We start from the raw sequence: 14,916 nt of genomic DNA on the forward strand, positions 1-14,916 counted from the left end.
TATCTCCTACTTAACTAGTTGATACTAAGGCCATAATATGGATATTTTTTAGAGTTCTTCCCCAAGAGGGGTTTACATCTTGAACTAGGCAATAATTTAGCCCCAACAGAAATAATTTGCTTGCAAAATTTCAGTTATTGGGAGACAGAATGCAGAGGAGGAAGTCTTTAGGGCATGCCTGAAGTTACAATTATAAATGGTTAACTGATTTGGGCTGCATTCCATCTGCCTGGCCCCAACCCCTGGTCCCACCCTCTGACAGGTCCGCACCCTGGAGTTACAAGCTCCATTATTAAAGGCCTCCCCTCTCTTCATTCATACTTGCTTTCATCACCCCTCTCTGGTCCCCGCTTTTCTCACAGTCTGCCCAAGCCTGGTTCATCACTGTCTCTGCACACCAGCCCTGGATCTAGGAGTTCAGAAAACTATAGTTGAATTGAATCTAATGAACTAGGTAGTCTGGGCCCTGGTTATCCAGCCATAAATCAGAATGTCACTGCCATGCCCTTTCATGCTTCATTGACTATGCATGTGTGGGGGGGGGGAGGGGGAGTGTTGTAGGGTTTTTTGAGTGGGGTGGCTAGAGGAGGTGGTTTGAGAAGGACACTTCCACTCCCTGCTCCAGGCCCCTGGTCATTCATTCACCCTTTATTGAGCCTCTTGTGGGTCACAGTAAAACCCATAGCCAGGCAAGGAATTCACAGGCCAAGGATTTCTTCCTAGTGGGAAAAGTGCATTAAGAAGGCCATTATGAATGCCACTGAAGGGGAGAAATGTGACAGAGGGTGACAGTCCCAGGAGAATGAATGGGATACGTGCATCAGAAAACTGACCAGATCATCTCATTTCCTACCCACCGATGTGAAGAGTCTCTGGACCTCTTCCAGCCCCCACAAAAAGTCCCACATCTCCCCAAGCCTATGAGACCCTCTCCCTCAACCTCGAAGTTTAGGGACGAATCTAAGAGGCGTGCAAGCCTCGAACCAAGCACCACGGCCACCACATTCACACTCCCGCCCATTCGCTCACCAGGCATGGGGGGAAGGAGAGGACCTTCAGATCCGCAGTCTCCCGCGTCCCAGCAGCAGCGCCCCGCCCCTCCTTGCCTCGCCTCGGCCGCCCCGGGCCCCGCCCCCGGCCCCGGAGGAGGCCCCACCCCCAGTCCCGGCGGAAGCCCTCGCCGGTCACTGTCTGGGCTCCTGGTGGCTCCCACAGCCAAGCACCCGAAAGAGAGGGTCGCGCGGCGACGCAACTTCCAGCCATGGACCGGAAAGTGGCCCGAGAATTTCGGCACAAGGTCAGAGCTGCGAGGGGCGTTCTAAGTGCCAAGGACCCCGGAATCCGGGGCGGTGTGTGGGGGGGAGAAGAGGGGATGGACACCCGCTGCGCAGGCCGACCTGGGGGCTGTAGGTGGGCTGCCAGCAGGGATCCTCCATAAAGTGAGAGAGGGCACGCTGGGACTTCAGGTTCACGAACCATTAAACTGGTTTCCTGCAAGCGGTGGGCTCTCTCTCCCTCTCCTTCAGCCCTCCAGGGGCTGGGATAGTCTCTGGGATTGGAATTCCTTCAAGCCCTGGCCTGAGACAGGACACTTCTCTGAGGTGCCCACAGAAGACAGACACCCCCCTCCCTCCCTTCTCCCCCAGGCCCCCAGTTCAGGGCTGTTGAAGCATGTGGAAAGGATCTGGGGCAGTGTCTGGGGGGTGAGAATTGGGAGGGAGGGAAGTCAGATGTCTCTCTCTGCCCTTTCACCTTAAACCAGGAGTTAGAAGCCCTTCAGGGAGCCCCCTACCTGCTTAAGGCCATTTCTTAGTGCTTGGGAAGCAGAGGAACTGGTGCTGACCAGGGGATGGTGGAAAGGAAGAGAGGAGGCACTGAGCGTGGGAGGCCACAGACAGGCCAGGTTCGGGGGGAGTGGGGGAGAGGTGGGTAGGGGGAGCATTGGGGGCTTTAGGAGCTGGGCTTTGGCAGACAGAGCCTTCAGGCAGAACCACATCTCCCCTGGTATGTTCCCAGTGAGGTGTCTCATTGGTAGCTCGGGATCCTAAAAGACCATCACTGGAAGCTTCTGGGTTTCCCCTGGTTCCAGAACTGTGCAGGATTCATGGAGGCCCTGAAACCAAAGAGGGCCATTGGAAGAGACCAGCAGCTATGCTCCCCACCCCCACCACCCCCAACCAGGCCTTAGTGTGCCTGGACCATGAAGCCAGGGGTATCTGGAGCTGCTCACCGGTTCTGCTTGAGGGGTGGGCCACTGTGGGCTCTGAGGCCCTTCTAGAGTCCCAGAGGCGCAGTGTCTTTAGACCAAGCCAAACCTCCTCCCAGGCGTGAGGAAACTGAGCTCAGGTAGGCAAGATCTAGGTGCATAATCTCTCTCTACCCACAAGAGCGGCCCACAGGAGCCCAAGGAGGCAGCCAGGGTGGGGATCACAGGGGCTAAGGGCCAGGGAGTCAATCATTCAATTAATAAATATATTTTGAGCACCTGCTCTGTGCCAGACTCAGTCTGTGCATCTCAAATTGCTGGCGATGGGGCAGGGGGGTGGAGGTGGGGTTGGGTGTGTGCAGGCAGTCCCTCTGCTAGGGTGGCTGGGTGCTGAATGTTGGGGGCGCAAAGCAGGCAGCTCATACTGGCAGAAGTCTCCTAGAAACATGACCTCGGGCATCCCTGCTCTTTCAACCACTGGCAGGAAATAGCTGGAAGCTCAGGGGGAAGTTTGGAGGCTAGAAAATAGCAAGGGAGCATAAGACAGGGCTTACCAGCACATTCTGTTGCAGAGGGACATGAGGGGAGAAATTTCAGCCACTGAAGGTGTTTGGTGAGTGTGGATTTCAGGCAACCCACTTTGAAAGAGCCCAACCTCCCATTCCCCACCCCATGACTCGGGATTGAATTTCACTTCCCTGCCCTGGACTGAAGGCAAAGTTGGTCCTCCTCTGCCTTCTCCCCATAGGGTGTCTACTCTTTGTCTCTTTTGAGAGTCAGCTCTGGGGTCCCAGGTGTCTGGCTAGGCCCTTGGGTTAGCCCCTGTTCCTCCTCCCCAGCCCCCCACAGCTCCAAAGGGCCTTGGGCCTCTGTGTTTCCACTGCCCTGCTCTTCTAGAGTCATTACCTATTAATGCCCCTGTGTGTGCAGGCAGGGCGGGCCCATGCTGGGCTGGACTTCGTGCCCTGTGGCTTCAGAGACAGCGGCAGCCTTCCCCTCCCAGGCCAGGGATCATCCAGGAACTTGGGGAGAAGGGACACAACAGCAGAAAATAGAGATGGGGGCACACAGGCATGTTGGGTGAAATGTACAGCTTGCAGGTTATTGCTTTCAACATGTTCCTTCCGTAGTGTTTTGGATAAATTTATTCCCTTGGAACGTTTTGTAATCTCTGCCCTTAGTTATTGGAGGAGGAGTGCAAGGTAGCTAGCGTGGTAGAATGGAATGTGCTATGTGACCTGCAAGTTGCTTAACCTCTCTATGCCTCACTTCTCTAATTTGGGCAATTAGGGTAATAATAGTATTTAACTGATAAGGTTATTGTGTGTACTGAATGAAATCTACATGTATGTAGGGAACTTAAAATAGAACCTCATATTTAGTGAGCCCTTAATAAATGTCTACCATTGTTTATTATCTGGAGTTAGAACTGGGGCCAGATCTCAACCTTGTCACTCGCTGCCAGTCAGACTTTAGGCAAGCTCCTTTTATCTCTCTGAACTTCTATTTCGTCAGCCATGAGATGGGGTTCATAGTGCTGACCTCACAGCACAGTTAGGATGAAATAGGAATTTAAGTGCTGGCTGCCCCAGGCAAGGCAGGTAGCCACCACTCAGTTAATGTCCCACTGACTCAGTCTCCTGATGGATGAGCCCACAAGCCCCAGGCCATTGGATGGAATCTGCCCCTCTGGGCTTGTGCAGTCTCTCCAAGGCTGCCAGCAGCATTAGCCTCCCCTTCTGGGAATGGCCTCAAGCCAGCATGCCAAGGGGAGGGCAGGAGGTGTGGGGAATCAGAGCCCAAGGCCTCTCCCCTAGAGAGGAGGAGACTGTCCATCTGCTCATGGCTCCTGCACACCTGCACATTGCAGGGACTTGGTTACTCATTTGCTTAAAAAGTATTTATTTCCTGCTCAGCAGCCATGCATTTATGGATATCTGTGGTGTACCCTGCCCTAGGCTGGGTATCCAGGGGTGGAGTGGGGTATATAAGAGGCCAGGAAGAACTCCTGCCTTCTAGGAGTTGCTTCTTATTCATTCATTTATGCATTTTTTCATTCACACGTGCATTAAGTATTGATTGAGGTCCTCTAAGCATTGAAGAACAAAATAAAATCTCTGCCCTCTTATGGGCCACATTCTGGTAGGGAAGGCAGACAATTAACAAGTAAACCAATAAAAGCATCATATAATGCCAAGTAGTGATAAATGCCATGAAAAAGATAAACCAGAGTAAGGGGCAGAGAGTGACAGGGTGGTACTTTATATAGGGTAGTCAGGGAAGGCCTCTCTGAGGAGGTGACATTTGAGCAGAGACCTGGAAGAAGCCATGGGGAAGGTGGAAGAGCATGCCTGATGAGAGAACAGCAAGTGCAAAAGCCCTGAGGTAAGCATATGCTTAACATGTTCAGGAATAGCAAATAGGTGTGTCTGAGGAATTACTGAAGTGGAGAATGGTGGAAGATGGATTAGAGGGATGGCAAAGGCCTGGTAGGCCACGGTCAGGACGTCAGATTTTGTTCTAAGTGGGAGTGATGTGATCCAATTTACAGCAGGGGAGTGCCAGGATCCAATTTACATTTAAAAGGTGTCGCTCTGGCTGCTGTGTAGATGACAGACTGAGAGGGCGAAGAGTGGAAAGGGGACAGCAGTCGGGAGCCTATGCCAGGGATGGGGTGAGAGGACTAGAGTGAGAGGATCAGACTCAAGATAAACTTGAAAAGTAGAATAGACAGGCTTTGCAAGCGGATTAGCTGCAGGAGCAGAGAAAGGAACATCAAGGGTTAATCTAAGTTTTGGGGGTGGGGGGAGGAGCAAGTTGGTGGGAACAGAGCTGGAGGTGGTGGAAACTGTGAGTTCCATTTTGAAAGTTTTAAGTTTGAAACGCCTTTTAGACCTTCCAGTGGAGAGGTGATCGAGAAGGCCGATGGTTTATAGGAGTCTGAAGATCAGGAGGGAGGTCTGGGCTGGAGATGAGCATCAGTGAGACCTTGGTTGAATGATATTCAATCCCTGGAGACTGATGAGGTGGCCTAGGGAAATAGTGTAGATGGAAAGAAGATCCAAGTTTTAGAGGAGAGGAAGAGTAGGAGGACCGACAAGTGAAGTCAGAGAACCAGGAGAAAGAGGGTGTGATTGACTCTGCAAAGTACTGGGTCAAATGCTGCAAACTAGCTGGCAAGACAAGAGTCCCCTGAAAAGATGGATGACAATAAGACAAGAGTCAAGTAAACCTAGTACTATCTGGGATACACTCTGTGAAGACTTGGGAAGAAATGTGACTGGATCTATGCAACCCACCAACATTTACTGAACAACATTTATTGCCTGCTCCATGCCAGGCACTGCACTGGCTGCTGAGGATATAGAATTTGGCTATTAGCAAAATTCTTAACTTTATTCTTATTCTTTATTTAGTAGAGAGCACTTACTACTTATCTAAGCTCTTAACAATTACTAACAAATTTAACCTCCCACAACAATCTTTGAGGTAGGCAGTGTTGTCCCCTTTTTAAGGATGAGGGAACTGAAGCACAGAGAGGGGCTGTTGGGGCCAGGGCTTGTGGGCTCCTGTCTGCCCCCACCCTCCACACCCACACACCAGGCTACACATAGACTAGTGGGGAGACAGGTGGGAAAGGAGAGAAAGGACCACAGAGCTTGCTGGGTGCCCTGGCTGCAGTGGGAAGAGAGTGCTGTCGTGGGCTCAGAGGACAGCATGATCGGCACTACGGGGGTGTCCAAGGAAAGACTTGACCAAGTCTTCAAGGCAGGGAGGAATTCACAGGGAGGGAATACTGCTGTTGTTGCTGCTGCTAGTAGCCAAGATTTCACACCAGCCAGGGTCATCGGGGCAGGAAGGAGATGACTCATCGGAAGAGGGGAACATGCACAGAGAAGCGCAGGGATGTGTGAACCAAAATGGGATGGTAACACACCTTGGGAGGGGCAGCAGCAGGAACCCAGCCTTCTGAAGGAGCGAGGGGAGGAGGGGTTACTATAATGTTGAGAACTGTGGTGTGGGGGAACTGGGAGCTGTAGCCTTCGGTAGAGAAGCCTGCCAGGTCATGGTCCACTGGGGAGGGAGCCAGGGCGTAAGAGCCCCAGTCCTTTCTCCTCACACCTTCTCAGCTCTTGCTTGAGGTCCCCACTGGCTGAACACAGCAGGAAGCCAGAGGGCATGGGAGCCAGGCGAAGCATCTTGGAACATAGTGCAGTTGAGGAGAAAGCTGGAGAGCAGGTCTGGGGGGACAAATGGAGAAGATCCAGCACACCGCGTGGAGCCCTTGAAATGTCCTGGGCACGGTCCTAAGTGCTTTCCACATATTAACTCATTTAATCCCACAACAGCCCGAGGAGAGCAGACATTCATCTAGTGGAACAACATTCTTGTTCTCTTTTCCCTTCTTTGGTTGGGTGCAGAGTTGAATTTGCATTATGTGCAGTTCCGCTGGGTGGCTGTCCTGAAGGGCCAGGAATGCAGGGAGATGAGGTTGGAGAGCACCTCAAGGCCAAACCCAGAATTCACCTCTGAAGCCTAGACAAGAGTCCCAAACCTTGTGAGGGTGCAGGTGAAAGACACAGTCCTTCCTTCCTCTGCCTCCCCACGTCCCCAGTACAGGCTGATAATGCAGAGCCAGTTGACTACCAGCAGAGAATGCCAAGGCTGGACAGAGGGCGGCCAGATACAAGCTGGGTGGGGATTGGAAGTGGGGTGGTGATATGATAGAGACCCCCGACAGCCCTTTTAGGCTTTTTGTGCCCAACAGCAAGAAGGGTCCAAGAAAAGGAAAATCTTTCTAAATCCAGTTGGAGAAAGAAGACAGGTTGTCTTGCACACAATGTGTGCTCAGTAAATGTGTATTGGACAAGTGCACACAAGACAATTATATATGGTAATTGGATCCCATGTGGTGGTTGGAAAGAGGAGGGGCTTTGGAGCCAGCAGGCTTAGGGGGGAGTCCCAGCACTGCCACTTCTCTGAGGCTCTATTTCCACTTCTATGAGATGGAGATAATAATATTCACCTCAGAGGGTTCATTGGGAGATTAAAGATAATGTTTGTAAAGTTCTCCAGACAGACATGGTGAACAGTCAGTCAGTAAGCAGAGTCTGATCAGAATGAGTTGAGCCAGGCAGAAAGGGCCTCGGGCTGGGAGGCAGGTGAGGAGGCTCTGAGCTGGGCATGGTCAGGAAAGACTCTAGAAGGGGGAACGTCGGCCTCACCTTACATGAGGATAGAGTTCAGATTGGGGGAGGGAGGACAGTACATCTTGTGAGGAAACATCCAGGAGGCCGCAATCTATGTGTGCTGAAGAGTGATAGGGAGGTGATGACCAGGAATGGCAAAGACATGGAAGGAAGGCTCTAGACTAGAGCAGTTGGAGCTCATTCATCACTCAACAGATACCACCGCTCATTGTGACCCGTGTGCAAAGGGAAACCAAGATCATGGACAGGTGAGGGGAGAGTTAGTGTTGAATCCCTACTGTGTGCCAAGTGCTTTTCATGTATGTCAGAGCAAAGTTTTGGGGAGGATGGTATAAAGCACCCTAGAGCAGGGGATCCCTGAAACTGACTGAGCCTTGGACTGGAGATTTTAGAGATTTTGCTAGAATTCAGATTCAAGGAGGAAGGAATACTGTATAATTTTTTAAAAAATATTTAAAATGTGAAGTTTGAATAATGGTGGTGACGTTACTGCAAGTTCAAGCTTCCCAGGTAACTTCCATTTTTCTCAGTTTTAGCAATGCAGTACCTTTTAAAGCTCAAAGAGTGAAATGTGAGTGTGTATTTTCACTTGGATGTGGGAAGAGGACTAAGCAGTGTTGTTATCTCTGAGTCTTTTTGGAGACATTCCTTTTTTGGGGGGGTGGGGAATTATCAGAATCACAATGCTGCCTTGATTTGAGGAGTCTCCTGTACAAGAACCACTTCCAACTTGATGATTTATCACTTAGATTCATATTTAAGGTGCATTCTACATAAACCAGGTATATTTTCCCAGCTGTTATAGAATATAGATAACTTTTTAAATGGATGGGTAGGATTTGTGGAGATAGATGGGACGTTCAGAGTGAAGATGGGGAGGGTCCAATTTGTCTGGGGAAGGGTCCATTCGGCTGCAGTCAGAGTCCCACTTGGGATGTGGAGATGACGCTGGAGAAGGGGTTAGGGTAGGATTGAAGGCCAGAGCATGAGTGACCTAACCAGGGTAGACTTGGTGGACATCAGGCCGAAGAGCTGGACGCTACAGTCTGTCTCAGAAAGACACTGGCAGGATGCAGTTTCTGGATGGAGACCCCCAGGGCTGCGGTCAGCCATGGAGACCTTCCCACAAGGGCCAGGAGCCTGGGCCCTCAGAAACAGGCTATTTTCCACCAAGACCATCTCCAAGTGATCTCTGCTTGGCCCAGGGAAGACAGAAAAATAGAATCCCTAGAACCTAATGTTGTAAATTTTCTTAGTCTTCTAGACCCACTTTCCACCCAGTGCACAAGCACCATCCACCCAGCATCATCCATCACTTCTTTTAAACCTGATGATGCTGTGGGTGCATTTCTACAAAGAGAGATGGGAGAGAACTTCAGTCCTAAGGCTTCAGATAATAGGAGATTCCCTCTCCTGTCTTTTTTGTCATGTAACCAAACACAACTAGAATTAGCTAGAAGTCCTTTGGTCAGAAGTGTCCTCACCCCAACCAAGGAAAATGGGATTTTCATGATTTCCCTAGAGAGCAGAACATCTGCTGTTCAAAGATTCATTTAAAAGATGTTCTGTTTTCTTGCTCAATACGGACCAAACCAGAAGGGTTCTCTTAATTGTGCAGAGGAGAGAAGTGAAGATTAGAGGTAAGGAAGAACTTTCTGAAAGCAAAGACTGAAATTTTGACCTAAAGGGGTCTTGGGAATATTTTTCCCTGGAAGCCTTGAGTCACGCAGCAAATGGTGTAGCAGAAAGAACATATATATTTACCCTGCTTCTTACTAGCTGTGGGACCTTGGGTGAGTTGACTTACTCTCTCTGAGCCTCAGTTTCCTCATCTGCAAAATGGTGTGAGATACTGGCCTCATAGACTGGTGTGATAAATGAGCAGAATAAAGCCCATGAGAAGCTCCTAATGCCACCCCATGGGGGCTCACAGGGGCTCTGCAAACCTTATTTCCCTTCCCCTCCTCTTCCCGTGGTTCCCTCGCTTCCATCTGACCTGTCTGGGCATACCAAGAGGCAGGGGATGGACAAATTCATTCATTACTTATTTACTGACCATTTACCATGTGCGAGGCATTAGGGAATTAGAACAAAACAGACCTCACTCCTCCCCTCATGGGGTTTTCCATCTAATGAAGGAGACAGACAAACCAATACACAAACAAACTTTAAATTACTAATTGTGATTAATGTAATAAAGGAATTCTCCAGGGTGTGGAGTCAAGTCCTTTTTAGGTAGGTGAGTGGGGAAGAGCTGTTTGGGAAGTTGGCCAGCCATGCAGGGAAAGGGGTAAGTGATCCAGGAAGAGGGAAGAGCATATGCCAAGGCCAAGGGCAAGAGAGAGTTTGGCCTGTGGGAGGAACTGAAGAGAGGCCAGTAGCTAGGGGAGTGTGTGGGGGAAGATGAGGTTGAGCTTTGGTAAGTCAAGGTAAGGAGTTTGGATTTGTATTTTAAGTACAATGAGAAGGTATTAAGCAAGCAAGTGATGTAATCTAACTCATATTTAAAAAGAAGTTTCTCCTTGGAGGATTCAGAACTTTCTCTGTTCAGATTCCTCCATCATAGCCGAGAGTGGGCAGCCCAGGCCTGCCTCTGTGGGTCCCCTAATCCTCTCATGCAGGTCCCGTGGGGCCAGGCTGGGTCCTCATAGAGATGGGCTCTTGGAAGTGCCCATTTTGTGGTATGTGCAAGAGCCCTGGCTACCACCCTAAGATTTAGTACCACTCACTCCAACAGAAGCTTCCCTGTCCCATCTTCAAGCTGGTTGGGAGCCCCTCAGGGTTGCCTGGAGAGGCAGGGAGAAGGCAGGAGTGCCCTTATTAGAGCAGGAGGGGTGAAATTTCTGTAGCAACTGAAGCCCAAGCCTCCTAGGCTGTTCTCTTTGATGAAGTGCTCAGTCTGATTTTAGAGGGAAGGATACTTACTGCCAGGGGGAGACCAGAAATTTGCATTCTATGCTCCCTGCTCAGGTCAGAAATCCCAAGGGCTGGGCCCAACGTGTTCTCTGTACCCCAGTCCTCCAGAACCCTTGAGATACCCACAGATAGAGGGAAGGCTGCTCTGGTCCTCCTCTGAGTACCACATGGGGGGAGCTTGCAGCTTCCAGGGGCAGCTTCTCTCTGTGAGGCCCTTAGGGCTTAGACTGTGCCATGGAGTCTGGAGGCTAGGGGAAGAACCTAATGTCCCCCTCTGGCCTCCACCGTGCCCCGCTACTCAGTCTTGGGCTGAAGAGAGAACCCAAGGGTGCAATGGGTAGACATTTACTCTGAGCTCTGTCCCAGGGAGTGGAATTCAGGTCTCTTGGCCCACCAGCTGCCCTGAAATTGAGGTGCTAATGAAACCAGCACCTGAACCTGACCTTGAAGTTCCAGCCATTGACGTCAGCAAAGTTTAAATGATGTAACATGACTCTCACCTGTGGGGGGACATACAGGGGCCCGGGGAGGGGAAAGGAGTGGACAGGAGGATGACTAGTGGACAGACTCAGGGCCAACCCAGCTGAGTCCAGGGCAAGGCGGCGCTCCTCTGGCACTGGGGTCACAGGAGAGCTCAATGGTAGGGTGCTTCTGGCAGGTGGGATGTGCTATCTGAGTGAGTGGCCCAAATCCTTTCTGAAAGCATTTGTCCGGCACTACAGCCACCACCAGGTAAGACAAGGGGCTTCTTTCAGACAGGGGAGCTGACACTGGCATTGCCACTCCTGGACACACAGCAATGGGGGTGGACAGCAGCATGGCCACAGGGTCACATCGCTGTCATGTGGGGGTTTGCATGTGCATATGTGTGTGCATCCCTGTATGTGTGTGGGTCACACCTGGGATGGGGCTTAACCTGGCCACATCTGGATGTGCAAAGGTAACCCTGTGGCCATACTGGAATGGCCTGCATGAGTGTGATGTTTTGAGATCGGAGGGGAAGGCTGGTGCTTGACTTCCCTCCTGTCTTCACAACCCCAGTCCAGAGGAGACGCTGGGGAGGTCCCTTCCCTGAGATCTGCTATGGGGGTGCTGAGCCTGGAGCTATAATTCTGCCCTTGGATTTCCAGGTGGATTTTCTGATTGAAAATGATGCAGAGAAGGACTATCTCTATGACGTGCTGCGGATGTACCACCAGTAAGTGTGCCGGGTCCAGCCCCCATGGACCTCCCTGGGCACCTCTGCCTTCAGGGAGCCCTGGGATGTGTTGTTGTGGGACAGGAGGATGTCTATCCTCAGGGGAGCTCATGGAGGCATTGGGATTCTCAGTGCTCCTGGGAATCAAATGGACACACCATTCGATCATTTCAGCTTGGCTCTGTGCTAGGGAATGGAGACACACTTGTGAGCAAGACAGTCTGGTCCTTGCCCTCAGGTTGCTCGCAGTTTGATTGGGGAGGCTGTCAAGGAGTCAGTTAAGTTCAACAGAGTGTGATGAGTGCTGAGATAGAACAAGAAATGCCAGCTGGCCCCAGCCCCTCTGTCAGAGGTCTAAAATCACCCACTTGCTTTTTGATTCATTCACCATACATTTACTTGCTGGGCACCATGCCGATCCTGAAATGAGTAAGATCCAGTCTCTTTCCTCCAGTCACTTGAGGGGAGTGCAACAGATGCCACATATGCAAAGACCTGTAATATAAGATACAGTGAAACAACTGCTCAGTAGAGGTAAAAGCAGCATGCTACAGGGGGTTTCACTTCTAACTGTGGGGAGGGCCACAAAGGCTTGAGCTAGGTTTTGAGGAATCAGGATTTTGATAGATGGAATATCATCAGAGGGCATTCAAGGATGAGAGATAGAGGCATGAAAGTTCAGGGTGAAATGGGGAACAATAAGTGATCCAGGGGAGTAGAATATGGGATACACAGAGACTATAAATAGTCTCATGGCTAGAGACATCCCATGGAGATGGGTCATGGAAGGTCCCAAGCCTGCCTCTGGGCATAGGGAGCCATGGAAGGTTTTTGAGAAGGGAAGTGACTTACATTTAGAAAAGATTAGATGAGAGTGAGCAAGTCAGCAGGCAGCTGGAGAATAGCAGACCAGAGAAGTTGAGGGTCTGAACAGAGTGAAGAAGTGAGAGATAACGGGAGTGTAGAATTTACAGAACTTAGCAGCAGCAGTGGTGGTGAGGGTATGAGAGGGGTGCCAACATCTCACATAGAGGTTTCCTGTCTGGAAAGATCCTGGGCTTCAGAATTAGGCAGAGCTGAGTTTGAATCCTGGCTCCATTTCATCTGCAAAATGGGCTAACAATCCCTAGTTGCTGCTTTTCCTTTTAGTGCTTACATGAGAGAGCAATGCTCTTCCAAGGCACCTGGCCCAGAGTTGGGGGCTCTGGGCTTTTCAGGAGTGTTCTCCCCAAGGGACAAATAGGGATTCCTAGGCCTGGGCCCAGTGGTGAGGATCCAGGCTGGAGCTGCTTCCTCTGGGAATCTGTGGGTCCCAGGGATTGTAGCCAGGGGCTGGGCTCCAGGTACCGCCGTGTCTCTGCAGGACCATGGATGTGGTCGTGCTGGTGGGAGACCTGAAGCTGGTCATCAATGAGCCCAGTCGTTTGCCACTGTTTGATGCCATCAGGCCCCTGATCCCACTGAAGCACCAGGTGGAGTACGACCAACTGACCCCCCAGCGTTCCAGGTATGGAGGGAGCCATGAGGCTCGAGGCAGGGGATGGGAGAGGGCACCCTGGGATGGACAGGGTCCCTCGCTGGTGGGCAGGGCAGAGCTGGCAGCCAGGCTGGAGTTTGGCCCCAATCGACCTCTCCTTCTGTGGCAGGAGGCTGAAGGAGGTGCGTCTGGACCGCCTGCATCCCGAAGGCCTCGGCCTCAGCGTGCGTGGGGGCCTGGAGTTTGGCTGTGGTCTCTTTATCTCCCACCTCATCAAAGGCGGTCAGGCAGACAGTGTGGGGCTCCAGGTGAGCGAGTAGACCCTCAGGGGCAGAGGGCAGGGCCTTAGGCTTCCTGCCTCCTGTCCCCATTCATGGGCAGGGCTCTGTCACAATGTGGCCACCCTACTTTTCTGAGTTTTCGGGAGAGGAAGAGGCTGATATTCTGACAGGTCTCACAGACCCATAGAAATTAGGCTGCAGGCAGTTGCCTATTTTCTTGAGATGAGCTGGTAACCTGGCTGCTGCCTCCTCTCAACTGCTGCACTGCTTCACCCATCCCCTCTACTTCCCATAGTTATGTCCTGGCACCTGGATAAGTAGCCTTTCACCGGAAGGGAAAAGGAAAGCACAGTGTGGTGTGTGCTTGGGAACATAGGCTCTGGAGCCAGACTGCTCAGGTTCAAATCCTGGCTTTGCTATTCATTAGTTCTGTGACTTTGGTGTAATTACTTAACCTGTGTGCCTCCGTGTCCTTATCTGTTAAATGGGGATGATGATAATACTGCCTACCTCACCAGGTGGTTCTGAGAAATTGATGAATTAGAGTTATAACGTGCTTCTAACAGTGCCTGGCACGTAAGTGCTGTGTGTTTGTTAGGTAATCAAAGGAAGGGCGATTTAATGAACCTCTGTAATGTGCCAGGTTGTGCTCACAGCCAGGTCTCACCAAATGTGGTAGATGTTTCTTCCCCATTTGACCAAGTTGTTAATAAAGGCTCAGGGACTTGGCTAGAGTCACACAGCCAGAAAGCGGCAGAGCCAGGATTTGAACCCAGGTCCCCAACCACCAAGCTTTCTTCGGCACCCCAGGTGCCTCTCCATTGGGGTCCCCACACCTCAGACCTGGGCAGACCTCCAGGTCTCACTCCTCCCAGAGCTCAGAGCTGTTTTTGTGTGTCCAGATAAAGGAGGTCCTCCCACCCCTTCCCACCATCTCGCTGAGCTTCCAGCACATTTGTTACAGACATCCAATCCGCGCTGCCAAGGCGGGGGCTTCGGGGGGCTGGAGGGCTCATGGTACGAGACACCGTGGAGTGGGCAGTGGAAACGGAGCCAACAGACATCGCTTTGTTCTAAATCCCTGCCTCACGGCTCACCAGAGGCGTCTGAAATTTCAGCCCCTTCATTATTCCCCTTCACTGCGGCACATTTTCCAGCCCAGAAATGAGCCAGAGGGAAAGCAAAATGAGCTCCTCTCCTGGTGTCAGGAGGCCCTCTTTTTTTTCAGGGCGAGCTCTCATCCTAGGACAAGCATTTCTCATCTGTGCCTCAATGATTACAGGCATCGGGATTTTTTATTGAAACAGAGTTTCGCCTCCTGGGCTATTTCTCAGCCTTATGAATTATCAAGCCTTTCATAGGCTGATGGGCTCATCGCTCCTTTGTGCCTCTGTCCCTCAGAGCGTCAGATCATCATGCCCCTTGCACAAAGGGCCTTTTGCAGGGATCCACACGGGAACATGGGGGAGAGGAAAGTTGATCGTGCAACCTGAGCCAGGGGCTGTGTGGGAATCGTTCCCACTGGGGTCCTGGGCAGCATTTCTTTGGGAACAAGACAGAGAACGTCGCTCAGAGGAGCTTGGGGAAAAAAAGTCTGCATCCATTGACCTGCCTGGGGTTCATGTTTC

General features: G+C 51.3%; 1 protein-coding gene across 6 annotated transcripts in view; it reads left to right on the forward strand.

The window, feature by feature from the left end:
- Positions 1-1,171: 1,171 nt before the first annotated feature.
- Positions 1,172-14,916, forward strand: part of USH1C (USH1 protein network component harmonin) — a 49,217-nt gene continuing 35,472 nt past the window's right edge. For all 6 annotated transcript variants that reach the window (XM_037840083.1, XM_037840085.1, XM_037840086.1 and 3 more), the window contains exons 1-4: positions 1,172-1,297; positions 11,463-11,530; positions 12,894-13,037; positions 13,177-13,315. In XM_037840083.1, coding sequence (XP_037696011.1) covers positions 1,262-1,297; positions 11,463-11,530; positions 12,894-13,037; positions 13,177-13,315 — 387 coding nt within the window. In that variant the 5' untranslated portion in view covers positions 1,172-1,261. The remainder of the gene's footprint in view (positions 1,298-11,462; positions 11,531-12,893; positions 13,038-13,176; positions 13,316-14,916) is intronic.

The sequence above is a fragment of the Choloepus didactylus genome, chromosome 6 (assembly GCF_015220235.1).
Source record: "Choloepus didactylus isolate mChoDid1 chromosome 6, mChoDid1.pri, whole genome shotgun sequence".
NCBI classification, from domain to species: Eukaryota; Metazoa; Chordata; class Mammalia; order Pilosa; family Megalonychidae; genus Choloepus; species Choloepus didactylus.